At 40.7% G+C, this 25087-nt stretch overlaps 1 protein-coding gene across 1 annotated transcript in view; it reads left to right on the top strand.

The window, feature by feature from the left end:
- The window catches only part of EPHA1 (EPH receptor A1), a 1081817-nt gene that overhangs the window by 424734 nt on the left and 631996 nt on the right, over window positions 1-25087 (top strand). Inside the window, exon 6 of the mRNA XM_044079196.1 lies at window positions 19659-19783. Coding sequence (XP_043935131.1) covers window positions 19659-19783 — 125 coding nt within the window. The remainder of the gene's footprint in view (window positions 1-19658; window positions 19784-25087) is intronic.

The raw sequence follows: 25087 nt of genomic DNA, 5'->3' as shown, positions 1-25087 counted from the left end.
TGTAGCATATATTTGAATTTTTTTCTCACTTACTCTACTACAAAATGTATGTGTTATGGGTCCTTACTTCTGTTATTGCCCTATGGATACTACTCTGCTTAGTGGTTTTGGCTGCTTGCTTAACCAAATGCCAATAAATGTCGTCTAAGATGCTCTTAAAAACCCTTTGCAGACATCAGTAATCCAGACATACTTCACAAGCTTGTTACAACAGCTGGTTTGCTTTATAGCATTCTGCCTGAAGGCAGAAACCAAGACAAAAGTAAAGCACCTCCGAAGTTCATTTTTTACCAGTGAATCAGCAGACGGTGGCTCTTATTCCAGGAATACGAAACAGTTGCACCTGCCATAGCTGTTTCAGTTGTAAAGATTTGTAACTCACCCATTTTCACAGAGAATGTACTAGAGTTCTAAAAGTGGTACATATCCTAATGCTGTTATGATCATTTAAAAAAGGGGTGATGATGTTGCATACTTTAGAGCATCTATCACAAAATAGCAATTCTTGAGTACCGTAGATCAAGTCCTTAACATTTCAGTTTGTCAAATACAAGCATTATTAAGTTGTTACAGTTTGATCAGTGGTTCCAAGAAAAGAAATCCAGAGAACTAATGAAATTATGTATTATTGTTGAATGCAGACTACCCTAAGGCAAAATCTGTTAACGTGAGAAAGTCACTCAGCTTGAGTAAGTACAACCTGCTAATTATTGTGCACACGGCTCACTGTCAAATGTTTTCCTTCTCTGCTTAATTGGGTATCAGCTGTGTTCTCATACAGAAAACACTATTATAATCCAGTGCCTTCTGTCCTTAAAGAAAAAAAACTTGGTGTTTCACCACCATGGGATATCCACAAGTGATGCTGAGCTAGTTGTATAATTTGCTAACTGTAATTCATGGCTAAGTCTAACCTACTGCACTGTAGTGCTGCTTTGGCCAAGAATGTGACATCAGAGCCTGCTTCCTGTCATTGTGTTCCTAATAATGATGGCTTTAGTTAGTAGCTGCCAATATTACCATATATGACTGACTTGCACATCACAGGAACTAGTTCCATAAACTCGGACCTATTCTGGCTTGTAAAATAGGGCATTTGTTTCCTTCTTGTTACCTGCTTAACTGTAGCTCTGTAAGTCTTCAAACCATCTGAAGTCCCTAGCTGATACCAGAGATAGGCACAAAAAGGCTCCCTATTGTACCAGCTCCATGTTGCTCAACACCTGATGTATGATACATGCCCGCTGACAGGCAAAACCATGTATGAACTTATGCCCAGAGCTGAGGGTAGGAATAAGACTTATTCCTACTCTGGCTTGTATGAGGAGTGTAAAGATTAAGGCCGTTGACCCTGAGATGGGAAAGGGCAAGAATTCCTTCCCTTCCTAGGACCAGAAAACCCACCCCAAGTGATTCATAATTTTTCGAAACTTTGAGGTTCACGAAAGAACATGTTTCTGATAACTGTTCTCTTAAAAATGCCAAAATGAATACCTGACAATAAAGATAGTTGTGCCCTAATCCTCACTGTCCTGACAGCATAGGTATACTCTCAATCCCTCAATCTTTTTTCTCCTGCCTTTATGGAGGCAGATGTTTTTTACATCTCCATATGAGTGAGTATTGTCATTCAGAAGGCATCATAGAGCTGATTTTTATGTGGTCTTCAGTTTAGCATAGGCCCTAGAGATAACTGTGTTTTGGTACACAGCTGCCATAGATGAATAGTTTGACCAGAAAGAGAATGTGCTTATCTGTCACATTGGGGCTTAGAGGCTACAACCATTTATCTAACGTGTTGTCACCCTGAAGACACTAGTCCTTAATAAATTAAGCCCCAGAAAAGCTTACAGATCTCCTGGGATATAGGCTTAGTGAGAATGTTATGAAGAGACCATCTGTGGCTTCCAGGCTGGACTTCATGTAGCTCACTGTAAGTTTGATTTTGCTGACACTGTGACCAGAGGCCCAGGCTGAAGACAATACTGTACAGATCAGAGTGCTTGAGACAGCCCTCCATCAAGAAAGATAAACAGCACCCTGGATGGAGTGGTGTGATGTTGAGATGGTATGGGATTATTGTCCAACCCGGTGTCTACCAATAATGTGATGGTTACCAGTAGTATGGTTTTGCAACGCACACTATTAGCACACAATAAGAAGAATCTTAAGGTTATATCTTAATATAAGTAACTAATGAGGTTTAGCCTTAAGAACACAGCATGGACTGTGACCCTGGGTCATAGGACCCCACCATCCAGACCTAAATAGGCTTCACACTGAACAACCACAGAGCAGAGTTACAGGGCCTGGCTTCAGAGACCCCCCCCCAACCTCAGTGAGGTCAGTGTCTTACAGTGCTGGCTTGTCTACAGTAGCTGTAATTTGAATAAATTGTTGCAGTCACACACACAATTTCCAGGGAAGACAAGTAATCCTTCATTGCTTTTCCCCCCTTTCTCCTCACACAATGTAGTTCACTGCCATCATTGCAGATCCTGACTGGAAAAGCCCAGTTATTGTTTCACTCTTAAAATATGAGAAGTAAATATAGCACCAAACAAATGGCATTTTAGTTGATGAAGGGGGCAGTCTGTCCCAGAGTTGGATGTCACAGTCCTTCTGCTGAGGAGCAGAGCAGCACTGCTATCGGATGTCAGTGGTTCGGTCCTACAACAAGAGATAGTAGCACATTTTCTGTTAATAAGTAGTAACTCACAAACCTTTAACATAGGTGAAATGTTTTACTGAAATAAAGTTGAACAGTATAGCTTTGGAGTTAAATATACAGAGATATAGGGTCACAAATATCCTCCCATTGTTCCCCTGTGTGCCTGATTGGTTCCTGCATATAGACTGCCTTACTGGGAACTCCTGAAGTTTCGGCAAGTATACACTTGGATTTTATATTTTACCAATGTAGATGTTAAGTCATCACTGTGATTCTTGGGTTTATAGGGAGTGTGCTGTCTAGTGGCTGAGGGGTGAACTGGTCAGCTGAGAGGCTAGATGTACTTAAGCAGTCAGTGTGCGACAAGTATGGAAGACTAATCTGAGTGCAGACATGTTACAATGATGGCATGCTTATTACTTTACTGCAACATGTTCTCAAACTTAATGACTTAAAACCTGCATCTCTGACTCAAGTCTGTCTTTAACATGCTGTCTCTCAGTGTTGACTTCCAGCTTCTGTCACAACGTGAATAGAAGATTTCTCAAAGCTCACAGTGCAGAATACAGAATTCGGACAGAGGTGCGCATACTACACAACTACATCTTTCACAACAACAACATTGGCAGTTATGAATGCAAACAATGTTGATTTAGCAAGCACTGTAAGCACTACTTTCCCTAACAGTAGCTGCAGCAAATATGAGAACTAAAATGGGTATTACAAATAGCTATAAAATCAGAAGGCCTTTGGACAGCCCACTGATTAGCCTTGATTTCATCCACACAAAATTGAATCCATCTTCATGTGGATCTCTGCTGCAGCCATAGCCTTTGTGGTACTCTGTTGCAGGCTTGATGAACCTTACCTTGGATATCCTCAGTTACCTGTTGCATAGGTAGCTTCTGCTTTGCTACCTTTAGTTTTCTTGCCACATTCACTGAATGCACAGTATATCGTTCATACTTGTAGGTTACTACCTTTACAGCACAATGTCTTTTAGAGTGGGAAAGAAAAATGTTTTAACAACATAGCTGAGTGAACAGAGCATGCTCCAAGCGTAATAAATTACTTTAATATATTTATTACTTTATTCTATTATACACATTTAATTACTTAAGAGTGACTGAATGTAAAAAAAGCAAAGAAAAAAAGAGTGACTGACTATATTGTTTTATTGCACAAGTAAACAATAACATATAAAAACAAATATGGGCAAGCTGTGATGCAGCAGCAGTGTGTCATGTTTGTGTGGGTTATGCTGAGGTTTATTTATCCTTGGAATGAAATTTTATTGTTCAGTCTTCTCACTTAACTAAACCGTGTGAAATGTGAGTAAATCCTATTGTAACCCAAACACAGACATTGTATATTTCTGTAGTAAAATGCTGTCATATATATTAGGTGGGACATCTTGACAATGTGAACCCAAAAGTCCCACAAACTGAAAGGATACAGTGTTTTTTCCCCTTGTGGCTTTGCTGTGACATCCCTTGGCAAAGTGAAGACCACTGCACACCACATTTCATGTTTATCTTTGAGATTACAGCACCTTAGTGCAAGGGATGCGTTGTCTTTCCAGAGCCAATGCCTCACAGAATCATCTACAACAAAAAGTAATGTTGCACATAGTCAATCTTCATAGAATAATATGATTCCCTCTTTGATATGCTTAAAAATAAGTATTTCACAGTAGCTGGTGTTGCAATATTTTATACTTGTCACAGAGGCACTAATGCACAGAAGAAACCCTTGCCCCATTGAGAAAGAATGTTCATGTCAATGGCTTCCAGTAACATCTTGATTTCACAGTATGTGCTAAGTTGTTGATTCATTCTGGTGATACACCAGTTCTCTGTGGTGAGAGTAAAACTGAGTGCAAAGATATTCAAAGACTGTAATGATCTGGTTCTACCAAGGATGCTGACCTCTTAGTCCTTAGGACACATTTCTGCCAAACCTGATTTCATGTAACCTTGTTTTAATTTTGTTAATGTTAACCATCTGGGAGTGCTTGAAATCAACTGCATACATATTGGACTAGTCTCTGGCTTTAACTTAGTGATCTACTTAAGGATGTTCTAAAATTAGTTCTGTGGCTGGACCCCTGTAGAAGGCTTGTCGTAGGGAGTTCCATTTAATGTAAATGTTCTCTTACTGATGTAGCTTTATATCGAAGAGTAAGAGCTTCAAATCGTGTGCCTTTGATTTTTCAACCATTTGCGCAGGACTAATGACGTATAATGATTAGGTTAGTTACACAAAACACTGCACATTATTAAGTTTGACAATCCACATTGATAAATATGGAGTTACAGACATCATCCACAGTAATGAATGCCCTTCAACCAGATATTGCTGGCTGTGGGAGAGGGTACCACAGACCCCAAAAAAACTCTTTCAGCCCCTAATTGCATACTGACCTTGTATCACCTACTACACATATAAGCGTAGCTGCATACAGTTTCATTCTGTACAAATCCAAGTGGCAGAAAGTAACGCAGTCATGATGTGCATGGAAAGAAGGGCTGGAATTAGTGGCTGCAGTGGATTTTGGAATTACAGTGCTAAATAATGCATTCTGGGAATTTACACAGTTAAGTAGCTCTGACTTTATCCTCTTGATGTAAAATGCTTGTATGTCGTAGTCATTACAGTAGGAAGAAAATATAGCCAAAGTCTGCCAAAGCAAGACTACATTCTGTAGTAGCAAACTAGTTGCTGAAAAGCTTCATGAGTGAGACCTTACTTCTGAGCTTAAGGTTATTGAAGGGCCTACATTGCTGGCATTGTGCTTACATTGTTTTCTTGCTTTTGGTTCTTGTTATTGCAGTAATTTCTGAGAAAGAGATAACCTGATCGTTGAAAGCTGTCATGTGATGCTCTTTCACATTTCTTCTTGTATTCAGTTTTAATCTGATGAAGTTAGAGATTTATTACAGCGTCTATGACTCCCGCATTTTACCCTTTTTTATGTTCATAGGTAGGTACTTGGCTATCTGACCAAAGGCATTTATAAGCCTAGCTGGAATTGTGTTGGCTTTCACCACTCCCTTAGGTTAGTTCCCTGTGCCTCTGTCCAGCAGAGCCACTGAAGTGATCCCCGGGGTAAACTTTCTATTTCCTATCCAGTCATCAATGTTTCTCTTGAGTGTTAGCAAGGAGCTCTGCCTAATGTAGATTGGAATCTTGTTCCAGAGCATGGAAGTCTGTGGGACAGGAATGTATCCCTCCAGCACATCCTATTTATTGTTGTGGTGAGGTTTAGATCCCTAGAGCGTGTGGCTCGAGGGGATATGTTTTTTTTAGGTGGAGCATGTCCATCAATTCTGGATTGGACATGGCCTTGTATGTCCAGCATAGATCACCTCTGAGCAAGCGGTATGCAACCGACTACAGCTGGAGTTTCTTCAGTCGAGCTGCATAGGGCATCTGTTTGAGGCCAGTGATCCTCTTGGTGAGGTACTTCTGTGGTCTTTCCAGTTGTTGCAGGTGTTTTGTAAGGTACATCCCAAATGAGGCGTACTCTATGATGGATCTGATGAGTGATGCATAGAGGGGCACAATGACCTCTTGATCTGGATACAAACCCTTTTGTGATTAGGTGGGCCACATAGAAGGATTTTCTAACCACTTTGGCAATGTGATTATCAAAGGAGAGGTTACTATCTACTTGGGTCCCCAGATCCCTTATTACATCTTCTGTACTTAGGGGGCTACTGCCTATGTGGTAGTTTGTGGGTACTTTGTTTTTTTTTCCAAAGGGGATGACTATGCACTTTTTGGCATTTAGCTTGAGGCCATGGTTTTGACACCAGATATCTGTCTCAGCGAGACCCTATTGGAGGATGTCTATGTCAGCGGGAGAGGCAGTTATAGCCCCTAGTTTGCAGTAGTCTGCAAACTTGGTCAGCCATAGACCTCCTGTGCTTGCCTGTACCTCTGAGAAGTATATGCCGAACAGGAGGGGTCCTAGGACTGAGCCCTGGGGAATGCCACTTGTAAGCGGTTTAGAGTCAGACCTAGCTCCTGCAACTCTTACCCTGTGGGTTCTTTGCAAGGTCTAGCCACACTGTGTCGACCACCTTTCCCTCATCTATAGCCTTGGTAACTGTATCAAAGAAGTCCATCAGGTTTAGGAGGCATGATCTGTCCTTAACAAAGCCGAACTGGGTAGGGTCCAGTGTTTGGAGGTTCCCAATGTCTCTGTTAATGAGATCCATGATGAAGCACTCCATAGCCTTGCAGACCAAGCTAGTCAGGCTTATAGGGTGATAGTTCCTGGGGTCTGTTGTGGCTCCAACTTTGTGGAGCAGAATAACCGTTGCTGTGTGCCACTCTATGGGCACCTAGCCTGTGGAGAGGCTGAGTTTGAACAGTGTGTTTAAGTGAAGGGTTAGTTCATCTTTGAGTTCATGTAGGATGCAGTCCGGTCCCACTGATGCTGTGTTTTTGGCTTTGGAGAGGGCTGTTTTAACCGGAGTGTCTGTAATTTCAGGGGCACTAAATTCTTCTGGTATGGTTATATGCCCTTTTGGGGGTGAAGTTTGCAATGAACCTGTCTGCCAGGATGTTGGCAATATCGGTCGGTTCAGAGTATTTTGTGCCATTCTGCACCAACTCCGAGCAGGTCTGAGAATTGCCACTTAGATTCTTGACATAGCTAAAGAAAGCCTTGTGGTGATCTTTGGAGTCCTTGGCAATTTTTCTTTCGAAGCTAGTCTTGGATGATTTTATGAGGGTTGGTAGTTTCTTGCTGATACTTATCAGGGATGTCTTCCCTTCTTGGGATTTTACTCTTTTCTGTACTAGTTTCCTCCTCCTATTGTATAGCTTTTTTATGGCAGGGGTCCACCAGACTGGTTTCCTTTTCTTGGAGAAGTGAGTCTTGGTTTTGCGTGGGATAGCCCGATCCATGCATTCTTGTAGGTGCCCGTAGAGTGCATTAATAAAGGATTTTGCAGCTTGGGCAGCATTATCCTTTAGCATGGGCGCTTTGAAACTTTCCACCTTGGCCTTCAGTAACATGAAGTTTGCTTTTGAAAAGTTTTTCACAGTGGTTTCTTTGACCAGAGGTGGGGGCGGAATGTGGATATCCAGAGTGATTAGTTTATGGTCAGATCTAACCAGCGAGGGGTTGACCTCTGGTGTGTAACACCGGTCGCCCATGTTGATGATGACCAGGGCCAAATTCTAGGAAATGTTGGGCAAGGGAGTTAGTACTTGAGTAGTTCTCCCAGTTAATGTTTGGGTAATTGAAATCATCCAATATCAGGGTGTTTGGTAGGACCTTTATGTTTCCCAGTGTTTCCAGAAATGCGGAATGGGGGTCCTGGGACATGGTGGGTGATCTGTAGCAAGCTACAATTTGAATTGCAGTTTTGCTCATTGTTAGTTGTACATGGATGATCTCTGAAGCATCGTGCTGTGCCACTAATCTGGAGGTGTAGGTATCCTTGATGAATATGGATACGCCCCCTCCTTTTGTATTTCGGTCTGGGTTTTGCGGCTGAAATGTATGGTATGAGTTGTAGCTTGATAGTGCTGGGGTGCCCTCTGGAACCTTAAACCAGGTTTCTGTTACTGCATATATATAGATTTTCTCCATACTGAGGAGTGCCTCGAGTGTGTGCATTTTGAGGTTTAGACTTCTGGCATTGAGCAGCATTACCCTCAGTTTTTTGTTACTTGTGCTTATTTACAGGGGTGGGTTTGTCTTTTGAGCCTTGCCTAAAAAAGGCACTATGGGGGTGGCAAGAGCCTTGACCGGTATTCAAAAGCCTAAGGGTGACAGGTGCAAGCCATCTCGAGCGAAGTAGCGTGGCTTGTTAAGCATGTCATCCCAGGCTGACAGACACTGGATCCCCTTTGAATGACACCAGAAGCTAAGCCAATTGTTGAAACTGATAATTTTTTTCTTTATACCGTGGTATCTTTCTTGGTGAGGGCAAGATGCTACACAAGGTCAGGGTCATACCGGCCTGGGCTACATGATCAGAGAGCTCTTCCATGTCTCTTTTCATGTAGTCCAGGGAGGTACGGCTCAGGTCATTCACACCAACATGGACAATGACAGGGTGGTATTTGTACTTGTTCTGGAGTGACCTGAGTGCTCATGTTATGTGGCGGATCTTGGCACCTGACAGGCAGCTAGCAGTAACCTTCTCCTTGTTCAGCCTAGTGAGTAGGACGTCCGTGTGCCTGACTATAGAGTCACCTATTACTAGTGTGTCGGATATGTTATTTTGCCTTAAGGGCTGTGATTGCATGGCACACTGGTTTTATGAAGTATGTGTTTCATGGTTTGTGTTGGGGGGGTGAAGGTTGCTTGGGTGTCTGCTTTGGAGGTGTCAGTTGCTTTTGCAGATTTTTATTTAGAGCCTCCCGAGTATGTTTTCATGTATTTATGTATGTTTTTTGCCAGTGCTGGTTTCAAATGTCTATGTGAGACTGGTGGTGTGATGCAAGTAGTTCCCTTCTCCTTTTGACTGTGTGGTCCAGTCTTGGGTTGAGAGAGCTTAGCCTCCAGGTTGGCTGTATAATTGCATCTCTCACATGTATTAGTGTTTGGTGGTAGGAGGAGAGGGTTGTCTGTGTACATGAGGCAGTTGTAACATTGCCTCAAAATGCCCAGATTCAACAGTTGGACTGGAGAGTACTCCTGAAACCGCCCTTTGGACATGCCTGGATAGGTACAGTGAACTGTTTTACTAATTGGCTGGTAAAGTCGAATAGAGAGCCTTGTCCTTCCCTACAGTATAGGGGGGGTATAATGCTAAGGTTTATTAGTGCTTGCTTCGAGTTTTGACCAAGTGCCGGGCTGAGAAGTGAATGGTTTGAGTGCTTAAATTGAATGTTTGTGTAGTTCCAAGGGAAAACTTGAAGAGTAGACTTTGTGGAGCCGGGAATAGTTATACCCTAGCTACCCGGCGCGCAAAACCGTACAAATGCGGGTTTTATAGCAGGGAAATGAAAGAGATAGAAATTAGCCCAAAATGGCCAATAAACTACTAATTTCTGGGCAGAAACCACTCCTCCAGGGACAGATAGGCTGCTCAAAGCTCCTCTCTCACAGTGAACAGAGAAACTTCCATCTATCCAAGTAATGTATGAGCAAACACAGAAACTTGAAACACAGACCTGAATTCAGCACTAACCTGAAAACTGGACTATACTAGCTTAGAAAGACGGGAAACCAGAATTGTTTTTTAAAGCAGATACAATCAAAAAAACACTGTAAATGCACAGAAATGGCTATCACACTTGAGTGTGTAGGCTACAACAGTTAAACAGGTAATTTAAACACAAAAACAACTTTGTTATAGTGCAGGCAGTAAAATAAGTACAATGTGTAGCTGAAACAAGCTTTTTAAATCACAGAAGCTCTATAAAAAATGAGGTTTTAGGCGGAATTAGCTAAAGACAGCAAGAAATGCAGAAAAATGATACTTAATCACTCCAAAGTCTCTCTTTTGTCTCTCTGCTGCTGTAGAACTCTGCAGGGCAGAGGGTCTACATAACACAGACACGCACGTGTAGCCACACATGCGTGCACCATATTATTTGAGTAGACTGGAGGCTGTAGGACTTGTATTATACAGAAAGAAAAGAGTACTGTATGATCTTGCCCCTCTGTCATTTTGGGAATTGCAAATTAACTGAGGTGGGGGTAGGAGATGACATGATTTGTCAAATAGAAGGATCAGGGCTCAGTTTAAGTACGAGGTAATACTTTTTCTTAAGGTGGTTGACAAATGGCACAGGTTGCCAGATTAGGTGGTTACCAGATTGGGTGGTAAAATATAGAACCCTTTAAAATAGCATGGTACAGATGAAGAATGCGGTGGAGTATTGGCTTCTTCAGGGCGTTGCCCTCTCTGCTTGACAGATTGGGTTGATAATTAGTAGTCTCTTGCTGGCTCCTGTTTCTGTGAATCTTGAAAGAGCAGTTCATCATTGCATGTCAAGTTAAAGGCAGTCAGGAAATGCAAACCCTCCTAACTGAGAAGGGGGCAGTCTGTCCTTCCTCCCCAATTATTTACTGAACATCTGGCTGTAACTAGGCAGTGATCAGTGAAAGAGGCCTAATGTACTTTCCCTCCTTGTAGTAGATCTGGAGAAGTTGGCTAGAAGCCAGTCTTAGAAGGGGTATTTGAGTGATATAGGTTGGTATGAATAGCCACTTGAATAGGCTGACCATATTTTTCTAATATGTGGTATGATCCAACTATACTACTGAGTCATTTAAGGTTTATATCATCTAAGGTGATGGGTAGTTTGATAAAGGGTATGACCTAATAATGATCTTCTTTCTCTACTCTTGTTTTGATTCCCTCAGTATCCATTCACTTGGTGTGCGATTCTGAGCATGTTAGTTAACCACATATTGCTTCCCAGTCACCCCCTGAAGAGAGGCACATGTTCTTGTACCTGATGGCTTTACCAAGTTAAACAAGCAAATAGCTACTTTTCTATGAGTAACTGTGGCCCTGCTTGAGGTCTCTGAGAACAATGTTCAGTTTCTTCATACTAGGAGTTAGCTCAGATTTGTCATTTCACTAATCTAACCTTAAAAGCAGGCTTCTCTTTGGGCCACAGTCATGAGGTGTTGTAGCAAGTCTCTTTTTGTGTCCTCTCACCAATTAGAGTACAATTTTTAGTCCTAATATCTGGTGTATCTCTACAGAAGAAGTTCAAAGCTGGGTTTAAAATGTAGCTTCAGAGCATTCTGGTTAATAAAGACTAGCAGTCCTCATATCAGGGTGAAAAAGCATGTATACCTTAGAAGAGTTACTATTGGGATAATGGTAGACTGAAAAATAAAAACACTACCATTTTAAGGTTAACAGCCTCTGTAGTACCTAGCAATTTGAGCAATGAATGCTAGAAATATTATAGTAATAGTGAAGTTGAGGAACATTCAAATGGTGTGTGCTATAGACCAGCTGTTACTTTTATGAGCCAAGAAGATTGTCATGACCATAAAAGATAGCAGTTCATGTCAATGAACGAAGAAGGCCTGACTGTAAGAAGTGCTGTACTCTGAGGTTGTATTGATGTGTAATCCTCCTGTAGGAGAACTGATGGGTCCATCTTCTGAATTTTCGAAAGGATGGGTCAGGTTAAGAGCAGTGATGGCCTCAAAGTACCTAAAAAGGGGTGCTGCTGCCAGTATTATGCTCTGATTTTTGGGCAGTTAGAACAAACATGGTAGGGACAATACTGTTATTCTACAACACATTAGTTGCAGAGTTCGTTTTCACTTGTGATTGTCAAATACCTCTCAAGGGCTATGTTTTGCAAACAGAAGAGCACCTTCTCTCAAGAACAGAATCCTGAGGAGTAGTGGTGATTCAGAACTTTAAGCAGCTGTATAGCCAACTTTAATACCTTGCGATATGTCACATACATTGAGGGGAGAACTGTAGGAATTTGGGCTTTGTTAATCAGGTAATAGTGAGAATCTGACCAGATGTGCTTGGGTAGATCAGGCATATCACTGAGTAGTCTTTCATTTATTAGTGCCTGTAACCATGCAAGGGAAACTTCTTCACTATTACTTTCACATGTAGGATGTTCTCAGTCAAACCCCTCAGAACCAGATTTGTTGCCGTGGCAATTGGAGATGCAATTATAAGAAGATTATTTGGCTGAGCGACTGCATTTTGATAACTGCAGTTAAACATGTCAGTAGGTGCTCTTGGTCTTGTAAGGTAAACAGCTTTGTTAGCTGTCTTAAATCCATCTTTGAATGGAGGGGTGGTAAAAGGAACATAACTGATATAGAGAGTAGGAAAGCCACATACTGGTAGCAGATATAGAATGCAAAACAGGTGCAATGTAAATAGCTGGCATTACTTACTCTGTAGTCACTTGGCTAGGTAACATCCAAACTTGACATTAGTATGTGGTGTTTATTTAGTAACATGGTAACTACTGTTACTGACAACTTGAAGGGTCACTTTTTGAAATGTGTTTGCTGTACACGTTGATCAGTGTGTCTGCCATTTCTTCACTTCTTGGAGTAGTCTTGCGGTGAAGTTATGAGATGTGCACTTTATCGCCTTGTGGAACATCTGTTTCCTGTTTTTTTTTTTTTTTTATTATTTTATTTATTTGTTGATTGGGTAAGCTGACTGGACACAACTGTTCCTTTACAGGGGTGACCTTAGGAGCATTGTCTTAGTCACACAGTAGCTAAATTAATGTGGGAAGACATAAACCCTGTTCCCTGTACATAGGCAAAGCCTCCTACCACATCATAGCTAACTATAAGTCCTCCATCGTGAAACGGAAAAAGCATACCACATACCTGGACTTACTGGTCTGAACTTACCATACAGCTCAACACCTTACTCATGGGTGATTGTTTCATGACTGCTGGCTCAGAGGTTCTTGGACTTGGTCAATGCACATGCTCTGGAAGAGGCAGTCAGCACAGCCATAAGAGGCTCAAATGTCCTGGACATAGTACTCACAAACATGGGAGAGCATTGTACCCTCCCCTTTGTGATGGCCTCCCTGGTAAGATTAAACCGTAAGTCAGTCTTGTTTAATGTAATTATCGCACCAGATACCCCATCAAGCTTAAAAATGCATGAGGGTGACTTTTTAGGCATCATTGAGGATTGAAGTTGCATCCTACTCCTCACCAATGAGCTTTAACAGATGGTTATTTTTTTCCAACAGTTGTTTGTGGTCTATAGTCACTGTGGTGGTGCTGCGGTAGCATTGTAGCCTCACAGTAAGATGTTGTCCTGTTCGATTCTCAGCTTAAAGCGTCTTCTGTGTGGAGACATGCGTGAATGGGTGTACCTTCATTGAAGGTTGTGCGTCAGAACTGGCAATTCGGCACGTAAAAATCTACTGCCAGTCATTAGCGGACCGGAGTTCCACTGTGGCGACCCCTAACCGTGAAAAGCCAAAAGACACAACAAGTCACTGTTTCTCCTCTCTTCACTGCAAAATGTAATCCTCAAGTTTCACACCTAAATCTACTACTCCTGCAAGCTTTGAGCTGCTTGCCAGTGTACAAGGAATAGGGTTTGAGTCTTCCCACCTTAATTTAAATACAGTGTGACTTTAAGGGAGCAATTGTGTCCAAACAGCTTACCCGGTCAACAAATAGGTAAAATAAATAAAAACGGAAAAAATGCTCCACAAGGAGGTAAGTACACATCTCATGGCTTCATTACAAGAGTATTCCCAGAAGCGATTTGCGACCACGTTTTGTTCTTGTTCATCTGTATTACTTTGTTAGTGGAGCCAGGGAGCTACTTATGTTTAATGCCGGTTAGTGGGAAGATGGGTATAGACAACTGTGGTGAACATTTTTTTTAATTTTTTTGTACTGATTTAATAGTCCAAGGAAAGCAGAATTAGTTGTTGTAGGAGGTGTTGATAAATAGGTGAATGTTTTATCCAAGACAAACTTGGGCTATGAGTGTAAAAAAAAAAAAAGGAGATAGAACAGAAAGAGATTTTGGGGAGGGATAGTGAGAGACAGAGTGAAAATATTCAGCAGAATAATTTAGGGCAAATGAAAGAGTGGTAATTGTTGGCATACATTTTTTTAGCCTGCAAGGATGTACACAGTAGTGAATATGGTTAGGCAAGAGTCTAGGGAAAAATGATTAGACAGGGAGTTGAAATGTGAAAAAAATTGAGGGTGATTGGACAATTTGACCAGAATAAATGGCATTTTTGTTTTATTCTGTGCTGGAGAAGACCTGTGTAATACAGAGCAGCACAGTGACTATTGATGATGAAGTAGGATGTAGGGAGTTCTTGTGTCTTAAGTCTTAACTACCATCTGTCTACCTCTCAGCTGTTCAGATTTTTGCCTGATATTATTTGTCTGTTCTTCATAAAATTTGTACTTTTCAGGTAAATCATTGAGGACTGAAGTTACACAACAAGGGCAGTTATTTAAGTTTCAGACTTCATACCCTTCAGAAAATACATATTAATGCAAAGCCTAATATTCTACCAACTTTTTCAATGTGTGCGTGTGTGTGCCTTCTGTGGAAGGTTGGGCACTGGGCTGGCAACGCGACACCATAAAACTCCACTGCTAATCATGAGCGGACACGTGATCTGCTGTGGCGACCCCTAACTGGGAAAAGCCGAAAGAAGAAGAAGAGCAATGTTTAAAATCTTTCCCTATTGTTAGGCCTTTGTTCCGCCACTATTTTTGGCTGTATCCAGATTTCTTGTGCTGACAGGTTGAAAGGTATTCCCAGACTCATTCAGACTTCTCCAAGTTTGTGATGTGCTCACATTTGTTAGAGGTGCATGACTCATTAATGATTTGAGAAGCACATGTTGTACCTCAGAGTGGTATAATGGTAGAAGTAAACTTACAGGTGTAGTAGAATCTCTGTTTTAGGGAGTTTGATACTAGCGTGGGATGAAATAGGGGGAAATGGACAGACTGCTTCTCACTAAGAAGTTTCACAGAGTTTTGGTGGTCTGTTGCAGTAGTTAATGCATGCTGGTAAAAATGAAGTACTAACAACAGGGTCAAACTGAATGGAAGATGGCAGTGGATTGAGCTGTACTGGTGATGGACCGCTAAAGGTAAATTTTATTGTGACTGTGTGTTCTATCTGTGTCATGTCTGCTGCACTTGGTACAGTACATACCACAGAAGATATAGTTCAAGGGAGGTAAGCAGACCAGAAAAGACTATTGCTTCAGCTGGAGACAGATCTAGGCTGTAGTGTTTTTTTTAACACCTTTATTGAATTATCATTTATGATGTAGGCAAACATACATTTATATAAAAGAAAACAAACCGTATTAACATGTTCATAGTTACAAACATTATACATCCCATATACTCTTGTGTAAAATTATCATCAGTCCAACATTATATAAATTGCTTAATTCCTGCCTTCTCTCAAACCTCACTCCTCCTCCAAAATTTATTCTGTATGTATTGTTCCTGTTTGCTTCTATCTTTTTCTAAGGATCGCACTTCCATTTTTTTCTCTGTTACAATACTTACTACTTCAAATACAGTTTGTTCAGACTTTGATTGCCATTTTTTAGTAATTGCTTTTTTTGGCAGCTACCAGAATTAAATTTAACAAGGCCTTACTATGTCCAGGCAATTCAAATCCTTTTATCTTAGCTCAAAAAATCATTTCCTTAGTTATAACCATTTGCTTACCCAATATCTCTGACAGAGTACTCTATATGAAATTTTTAAAATCTGCCATCTTCTAAAATACATGCTCCGAGTTATGTCTTCCCCATCATACGTCCAACATTTGCCATCTACCTGAGGAAATTTCTTTGAAGTCTGCTTGGTGTATTAAAATACCTATGCCAACATTTGCATTGCAGATCCTTAATCTTGTAGACTTTGTTGCATATTTGGGAACCATACACATGCTCTCCCATTAATTCCTTATAATTACTTATCCGATCTCTTCACAATCTTTTCTAACCTCCTCCGATTGATTCCTATAGTTATCGTGCAGTATTTTACATACCCTACTAATTATCCCTTTTTAACAGCAGCTTCTGTTCTAGATTCAACTAAAAACTCTACCAGAGCACATTTTTCACTTGGGTGTCCCCTATCCATTTCTCTTTGCCTCTACCCCGATATCAGTCCCTGATAGGAAAGGCAGCCCCTAGCCTGCAGTCCAAATATTTTCTTGGCCTCTTCCCATTCCATTATCTTTCCCTCTGTAGTAATTTGCTCCCAATACCTTGGTTCCTTTGCCAGTTTTCTCCAGTAAATTCCACACCCTCTTCCTCATTCTGTGTACCCCTATTTGCAGTCATCCCTGTCTGCAGAATCTCCTTTCTGTCTTGAAACGCACTTTCATTATCACCCCTTTCCAGTTTGAATTATAGCTGTCTGCGTGTGTTATGTATGTGAACCTTAACTATGTAGCTCTTAAATATCCCTTTGAATCAGGTAATCCTAAATGATCTTGTTCTATTGAAACGATCAACTTATCTCACTTGACCTTTGCCCTCTTCCCCTCCCAGAGAAAGTCCTTCAACTCTTTATTAATTGCTGCCCATAACTTCTCCTCTGGTTGACAAAAAATGTCTGACTTGTGTATGTATAATTAAACAGACTAAAAACATGTCACTGCTTGTATCTTGTTATGCATATCCCTAAACAGCTTCCAGTTTCTCAGTTTTTGTATTATCTTTTGTTTGGTCTCCTTCCATGTATTCTTAACTGCCACAACTGAATCATTTTAGCCTATACTCCTAAATATTTCATTTTATCATGTCCCCATAAATATGAGTATTGAGCTAGGCTGCAGTTTTATTACTAAGTTAAGATAATATTTTTGCTATCTATATAATTTGAACAAGAACTACCTGTACTAAATTTGATAAAGATATAAAAAACTTATTTGAAATACAAATTTTCAAGACTGTGCTATAATTGCTAGTTGGACTTAAAACATTCACTACCAAACAGTCAAAACAGTCAGTAATTCATTCAGCTTCCTTTCACAATGCTACTAGACCAGTGTTTTATTTGAACATGGTCTATAAATCTTGCTATGAATTGCTATGGGTGTATTCATGGAATACTCCATCAATGCTATTTCATTTAATAAGATTTGCTGCAGGCTAAACTGAGCAACTAATGTAAATACACAAGTGTAAACACTTTGTACAAATTAAGATTATGAGATTTCTACTACTGATGTAATCACATGTGCCAACAGAGTATTAGAAATAACTAAATAAATAAATGGGAAGGAGAAAACAAAACTAGTAGGGAGTCAATTAACAGCATTTCAAAGCCTCTTATAATAGCTGCCACATACAGACTTTGCCATAAGGAAGATATATTCATTATAGACAAAGAACATTTAAATGTAATGCACTCAGTTCTTCTTATTCTTTTTTGGCATACAGTTTTTAAAAGTTTTAGATTTTTTTCAGAAATTTTCCAATGATGGCTCCTGGTACTGTCTGCTAGGCTGCAGCTCCCTTAACTAAAAATAAACAAAGTCGGCATCAAAAGTTAGAAATGTTGCTATTATTTTTAAATTAAAAATAACAGTCAACTTCCCATCCTTCTGTTCTTTCTGCTGCTCAGTATGCACTTGAGTTCTGAGAAATTTCGAGCTCTGCTAAAAAAATATATATATATATATATGTATATATATGTATATATATATATATATATATATATATATATATATGTATGTATATATAGATATATATATATATATATATATATATATCTCGACTGTCTCCATTTTGTGGGTTGTTCATGTCTTTGTCATGTTGAATAACGCAGTTATGCTTTATTACAACTCTTGATGCTGTGCTGAGTATGTCAGAAACCTTGCACAACATTCAGGGGTCTTACTGGGCTATAGTATGAAGCAGCAAGGAAACGTTTCTATTGGCTCCGGTTATCTCAGGTGACCAAGGCAGCCTGAGACTATAAAAGCAATGGCTGCAGGGGAATGAGCATGAAATGAAGCGTGTGCACTTTTTTTTTTTAAGTATCTATATATAGTTCTTATACAAGCAGCATGTAGAAGTTATGTAGTTAAGTGTGCATATCTTTATATTTACCTGTATATAGATAGATATAGATATATAAATGTGTGTGTGTGGGGGGGGGGGGCATAGGTGCTCTCAGCTGTCCATGATTTTGCAGAATGTCTGATTTTGCTTCATATTTTTGTCTGATTTTGCTTCATATTTTTGTCTGATTCTCATGGTCTTTGTTTATGGCAAGTCAGTGAAGATTGTAGTCAGTAAATTACAGACAATTGAGTTCCAAACGTAATATCCTTCAGTAAAAAAGCAAGCGAATGCAAAACATGTTGCTGTACCACCTTTCCAAGTTAAGGGCAGTATCTGGCCCTGATTTTAGTCTTTTGCCCCAATTTTTCAAATCTTTCCTTTATTCTTAGGTTCAGAGGCTGATCAATACCTTACAGTTGTGCAGTGAGTAGCATTGCTGTCTCACAGCACTTAGTTATCGGTTTGGATTTTTGGCTGTGATTCCTTCTGTGTGGAGTCTGCATGTCCTCTCTGACTATGTGTAGGTTTTATCCAGGTGCTCGGGTTTCCTCATTGAGATGCTCAGATGTTTATTGTATGCCTGTAGCCATTTCTGGTTTTACTTTTATCCCACTCGAACACCAGAAGGGCACATAGTAGGTAATGGTCTTTTCGAGAGAGTTAGGGAGGCATCAGGCATGTACTATTTTTGGAGAGAATCTATGTATCTGTACATTCATTTATCATCTCACCTTATTGGGAACTAGCATTTTTTTTTTTTTAGTTTTGAGCATTAAGTTTAGACACATTATTTATCCTTGAAAGAAAAAACATAAGACTAAATTCCTTTCTTTACTTATGATTTTTTGTTCACGCCACTGTTGGGTGAAGAGGTTATAAAAAAGCTCTTAATGCACCTCAGAGTATCTAGAACCCTATGACTCTTGGGTGCCTAGTGTCCACCAGGCCATTGACTAAATTCAAGCTGCTACTTCAACACTTAATACTATGGAGTCTTGGCTGGTCAGTAAGTGTTAAAAAGGGTGAGGAAAAAGCTAAAAAGGAAGACAAAACTGAAAAAAAAGAATGGAGTAATTTGAATAGAATAGGCAAGGGTGGGGGAACAGGGAAGGGCACTGGAGAGGTGCAGGGGGCCCATGGAGTCCTTTTTCCTAGGGCTTCATTTCACCTAAAACTGGCCTTGTCAATTTCGGTCAGATATCTGAAGTGTGTATAGTCCATGAAGTGGCTGTATTGAGTGGATATCGATGCAGTCTGTAAATGAAAGTCACTAACTTACCTATTTTTGTTTGATCACAGGTAATGGTCATTTACATGTTTTACTACAGCCTCATCTTATTCCAGTTAGTTTCATCCATTCAGTTACATTACTGGAAATGTCTAATCATAGCTATAAATGTTGTATTTGTAGAATGTGCTGTTTGAGAGTCTCATTTCATGTCTTTTTGAATGTTTGCAGTGTCCCCAAGAGTCCAGGAGGTGAATTTGGTCAGTCGAAAAGAAAATAGCATCTCTATTAAGTGGGGAACTCCAAAACACAGACTTGGAAGTTTTCAGGGCTATGAGTTAATGTACTTTCAAAAGGTAAGTGTAGCAGATTTGATCACAAATGACATAAGTCATTTGTGTCCCATTAGATTATTATGCTCTGTTTACTGTACATTGTCTGATAGACCCTGTCCTAATCTAACCCAGTACCTCTCAACTGTCTAGAATGTTATAGAATGTCCACAACCGACCAAGCCCAAAATGGTAAATCAAGCAAATTGTGTAATAAGTATAGTAAATAATCCACTGCAGGACCAGGGTCAAGCAATTTTGTACAAGTTCTTCATTTATTAGTAAATGCTTTGCCCTGTCAGTAACTGTCTGGAAATATTGGCATTGAAAACTCCATCAGTGGATTTTATTTTTATTTTTGCTACGTCACTAGGTCCTGCTCTCACAGATTTTGTACACTTGCCATAAGGTAAATTCACTTAATTAGGGAAAAAAAACTACTGCAATCAAAAGCTGAACGAGTGTATTTTATCTGTATAGATGTTGGACGCAGTATACAAGGCCCTGAATCACCTTGGTGTTTAGTATTTAATGCTTTTTCATCAAATGATGACGTGACAAGGTCTGTCTTGTTTTTTTGTTTACTTGCCTTTGTTTACTGGGGTTATCCAACTAGGCAAAACCAGTTTTCAGGAGTTTACACATCACATATTTCTGCAAACATTCGCCATCAGTTAAGAGTATATATTTACATTTTCACATATGTCGATACATTTTGACCTACATATAATGTATATAATATGGTACTTGTATCATTCAGTATCTTTTTAAAACACATACATAGTTGCAGAATATAGCGAAATGCTGATGTTGATATGATTTTGTTTTTCATTTGAGGTTTATGGGATCTGAGGCAAATTTTTCACTCTAGAGAATAAATGGGCTTGAGCTCAGTGTGGGAGAGGTTTGACGGTTGATAGGCAGAGTGGAAAAAAGCATATATGAAAAAAAAAGTGCCTCTATGTTTTCATAGATATTTTGTGTTAAGACATCTTCTCTAAATAGAATTCAAGAAGCCCTATTTCTTTCCGTTACAGCAATGGCTAATCTAGTTAATTTTCTAAAGGATGAGAATTCCTTAGGTGCAGGCTGCCAGGCAGAGGTGTCATGTTTTTCTTCTTTCATGACATCTGTGCTCATTCATCTATGACTGACTACGCTAACAGAGCTGATTAATTAGTACTCCATGAAATGTGTTCTAAAACAGTTATTTCTCTGTTCACTGCAATAAATTTGATCTGGGACACTCCTCCAAGTCCCATCTCATTAGGCCATTCTATCTATTACAAAGATCATTTGGGAAGGCCAAACCCCTAACTTTGAATGATCTTCTGTTTCTGCTCTCTCCCTTTTCGCTTTATATAAAAAAGACACTTTATTCGGCTGCTTATATTTTTCTGTATTTGTGGTTTTTCCTACTATGCTGTTACTTCATCTTACTTTTTCCTGCTACTTGCTGCTTATTTTCTGAAGTGTTCAACTGCATCTTTTCTGTAGCATTTATTACTGCTTATTACTGCTTGTTTTATAGCCTGTCTAAGTTAAGTGTTTTTCTAAGCTCTTAGTTTTGATTTAAGCACTTGGGCTTTAGGCCCACCCCTTAGCTCTCCCTGGCCTTTCTCACTCAGATTCTGAGAAATATGGATGGGCAATTTCCTACAGTTTCTCCTGCCAGTCTGGCTGATATGAGCATCCTGAGACAGTGTCACAACTGCCTCATGTATACGGACAACCATCTACTACTACTACTTGGGAATACAATTTGTGAGAGATGCAATTATATTAGGAACCTAGAGTCCATGCTCTCTCCCCATCAGTCCACTATATCTGGCAGCAAAAAGGTTGTCAACACAGTCGCTACACCTCAAACACCATACACACCTACACAGCACAGACCTACATAAACATACCCAAACAAAAGCGACCTCCGAAGCAAAAACACATGCAATGTCCATAGCCCTCCACACCACAAACCATGCATAGTCCACACACCTGTGTCTCACAGCCACTAAGGTTTCACCATAAAGCCAACATATTAGTCATAGGAGACTTCATTGTGAGACATACAGATGTACCTCTCACCAGGCTGGATAAGGAAAAAGTCACGGTTAGTTGTCTGTCAGGTGCCAGAATCCACCATATCACATACACCCTCAAGTCTCTCAACAACAGGTACTGTTATGACTCTGTCATAGTCCATGTTGGTGTGAATGACTTGAGACGTAGCTCTCTGCACTATATGAAGAGAGACATGATTGAGCTAGCTGATTGTGTTCCTGTCCCTGGCCTTAAGCAGCATTCTGTCATCACCCAGAATGATGCCTCAATACTAACAGAAAATGATTGACTTTAACAATTGGCTTAGTTTCTGGTGTCATTCCAAGGGGATCCAGTACCTGACAGCCTGGGAAGTTATGTTTGACTGACCATGATGCTTTGCCAGAGATGGCCTGCATCTGTCTCACCTGGGCTTTAGACTTCTGGCAAAGGCTCTTGCCTCCCCCATAGTGCCTTTTTTAGGAAAAGTCCTGAGGTCAGTAAAACCAACATCAAAATTTCAACAAAACGCAAATTAGAGGTCATGCTGCTAAAACACCAGGGTTCTAAACATGAAACTGCACTTATTGCAATCATTCTTAACCCTGGAAAATGCTGACGTCTGTGCAGTCACAGAAACCTGGTTTAAAGCTGTGGAATGCACCCCAGCCTTACCTGGTTACGCAGCCTATCATAAATACAGAACCCAAACTCTGGGCAATAAAGCTAAAGGAGGTGGAGTTTCAATATACATTAAAGACATACATACCTCCAGGCTGGTCAAACAGTATGATGCACAAGAGACACTCCAGGCACAGTTAACCATTGACAAAACTCCTATTCAAATCAAAGCTAGCTACCGGCCCCCAGATATGATTCAAGATGCCCAGTCCACCTATTTGGATTGATTCAACCCTTTACCCTGATCCTGGGTGACTTTAACTTCCCAAACATAGATTGGAAGAACTACTCAAGCCAGAACACAAATGCCCAGAGATTCCTCGATTTTTGTCAATGCAAATGCCTTGGAATAGATAGTCTATACCCCCACAAGAGATGACAATATCTTAGACTTGGTATTAACCAACATGAGTAACCACTGCAGCATTCCTGTAGTATCATCCTCCCTGATAAGATCCGACCATAAAGTGGTCACTTTTGAAGTCCTCATCTCCCCCAACATACCTCTAGCTAGGATCAGACATAAAAACTTCTCCAAATCTGATTACAGCCTCCTGAGGGATGGTATAAAAAGCTTCACAGCCCCCTCCCCCTCTGTAGGAACTGGCACCAATAGACAAAACTACACCAAAGCACTATATGAGCATTTATATAGATGCATGGAATCAGGCATATCCAACTGGACTAAGTTATCCTCCGCAAGGAAGAGTAAGCTTGTCTGGTAGACATCTGCAATAAATAAACTCTGTAATAAAAGGAAAAAAATTGCTATGCCAGACCAAGATGGAGCAGGTGCACAACTGGGAAGCAGCGTCTCCTTAGCCTAAACAAGCAAATAAGAGCACTAGTGAAATCCTCCAAAGCAAACCGAGTACAAATTGGCCACATCTACTAGAGACAATCATAACGCCTTCTTCACATATGTCTGCAACCTCAAAGGAAGCACCCAGATCTGTTCAGAACTGGTGGTCAAGGACACCACATATACAAATGCCGTAGGTATAGCAAACGTGCTGGCTGACAGATTCAGCAAAAACTTCATCCCTGTGTCCCCCCCCCCGATAACATACCAGGCTGCATCCTACATAAACTTAGGTGGGAACCTGAAGCACCATTAGGCACTCTATTCAACCAAAGCTTGAGTACTGGCTTTGTTCTAGCTGAGTGGAGGATAGCCATTGTCATCCCTTTACACAAAGTTGGAGTACCCACTTATCAGGTAAATTATAGACTCATCAGCCTAACTAGCCTGCTCTGTAAGGCTATGGAAAAGATTATTGTGGACCTCATTAACAAGGACACTGGCAACCTCCAAACACTCTATCCCACATAGTTTGGCTTCATCAAGGGGAGGTCATGTCTACTAAATTTGGTTGACTTCTTTGAGACAGTCACCAAAGCCATGGACGAGGGGAAGATGGTGCACACTGCCTACCTTGACCTGGCCAAAGCCTTTAACACTATTCCCCACTTGGGCATAATAGATAAACTCTCCCAACTAGGCATCAATCCATATGTTACCAGATGGGTCGTAAACTGGCTCACTGATGGAACCCACCTAGTCAAAATAGGGGAAGCCATCTCAGGCAGTAGACCCGTAACAAGTGGCATACCCCAGGGTTTGGTCTTGGGGCTTCTGTTATTTGGGATATACTTTTCTGAGGTGCAGGCCAAAACCAGTGGGCTATGGCTGACCAGTTTTGCAAATGACTGCAAGGTGGATGCAGTCATCAATTCCCCAAGTGATGTAGATATCCTCCGCGAGGGTCTCCGTCAGACAAATGACTGGTGCCAGAAATATGTCCTTAAGCTGAATACCAAAAAAAGCATCATCATCCCCTTTGCAGACAGTAACATCCCCACAAATTATCACATTAATAACAACATCCTAAGCATGCAATCAGTTGTGAGGGATTTGGGCACCCAGGTTGATAGCAACCTGTCTTTTGACCACCATGTTGCTACTGTTGTGCCGAAAACCTTCCACATGGCCCACCTCATAAGTAAAGGGTATCTCATCCAGGGACAAGGAGGTCATAGCATCCCTGTATCTTCCGTTATAAGGCCCATTATTGAGTACAATGCCCCTTTCTGTATGTACCTCGCAAAGCATGTGCAACAGCTGGAGAGACCACAGAGGTTCCTCACCAGGAGAATCCAGGGCATCAAACATCTACCATACACAGATAGGCTAAAAGTCCTATCCCTCTACTCAGTTTCATACAGACTCCTCAGTGGTGACCTCTGTCTGGCATACAAGGTGATCACGGACCCTACAGTGATGGGACTGCTGCATATCTGCAAGTCAAGTTCCACTCGAGTAACTCACGACCTCCACCTGGTCTGTGAAATCAACAGGACTTGTTGGGGGGGACTGGTTTGTGTCCCAGAGACTCCCCATCTATGGAATAGGCTCCCTCTCCACATCAAGCAAGTATCTCTTTACCCGTTTTTAAGTGCAACCTGGATAACTGGATGGGAAACGGAAAGTATACCCCTGGGATTCAACCCATGTCCCTGCTGGGCAGGGGCATCGGTTACTGACTTTTCTAAACATCAGCTAAACTCATGGCTAGGCTTATAAGAGCCTCAGGGCCAATAGCCTAGTAA

Source organism: Protopterus annectens, chromosome 8.part0 (genome assembly GCF_019279795.1).
Source record: "Protopterus annectens isolate FY-2018-M chromosome 8.part0, PAN1.0, whole genome shotgun sequence".
In the NCBI taxonomy this organism is placed as follows: Eukaryota; Metazoa; Chordata; order Ceratodontiformes; family Protopteridae; genus Protopterus; species Protopterus annectens.
This window is presented reverse-complemented; position numbering and strand designations above follow the sequence as displayed.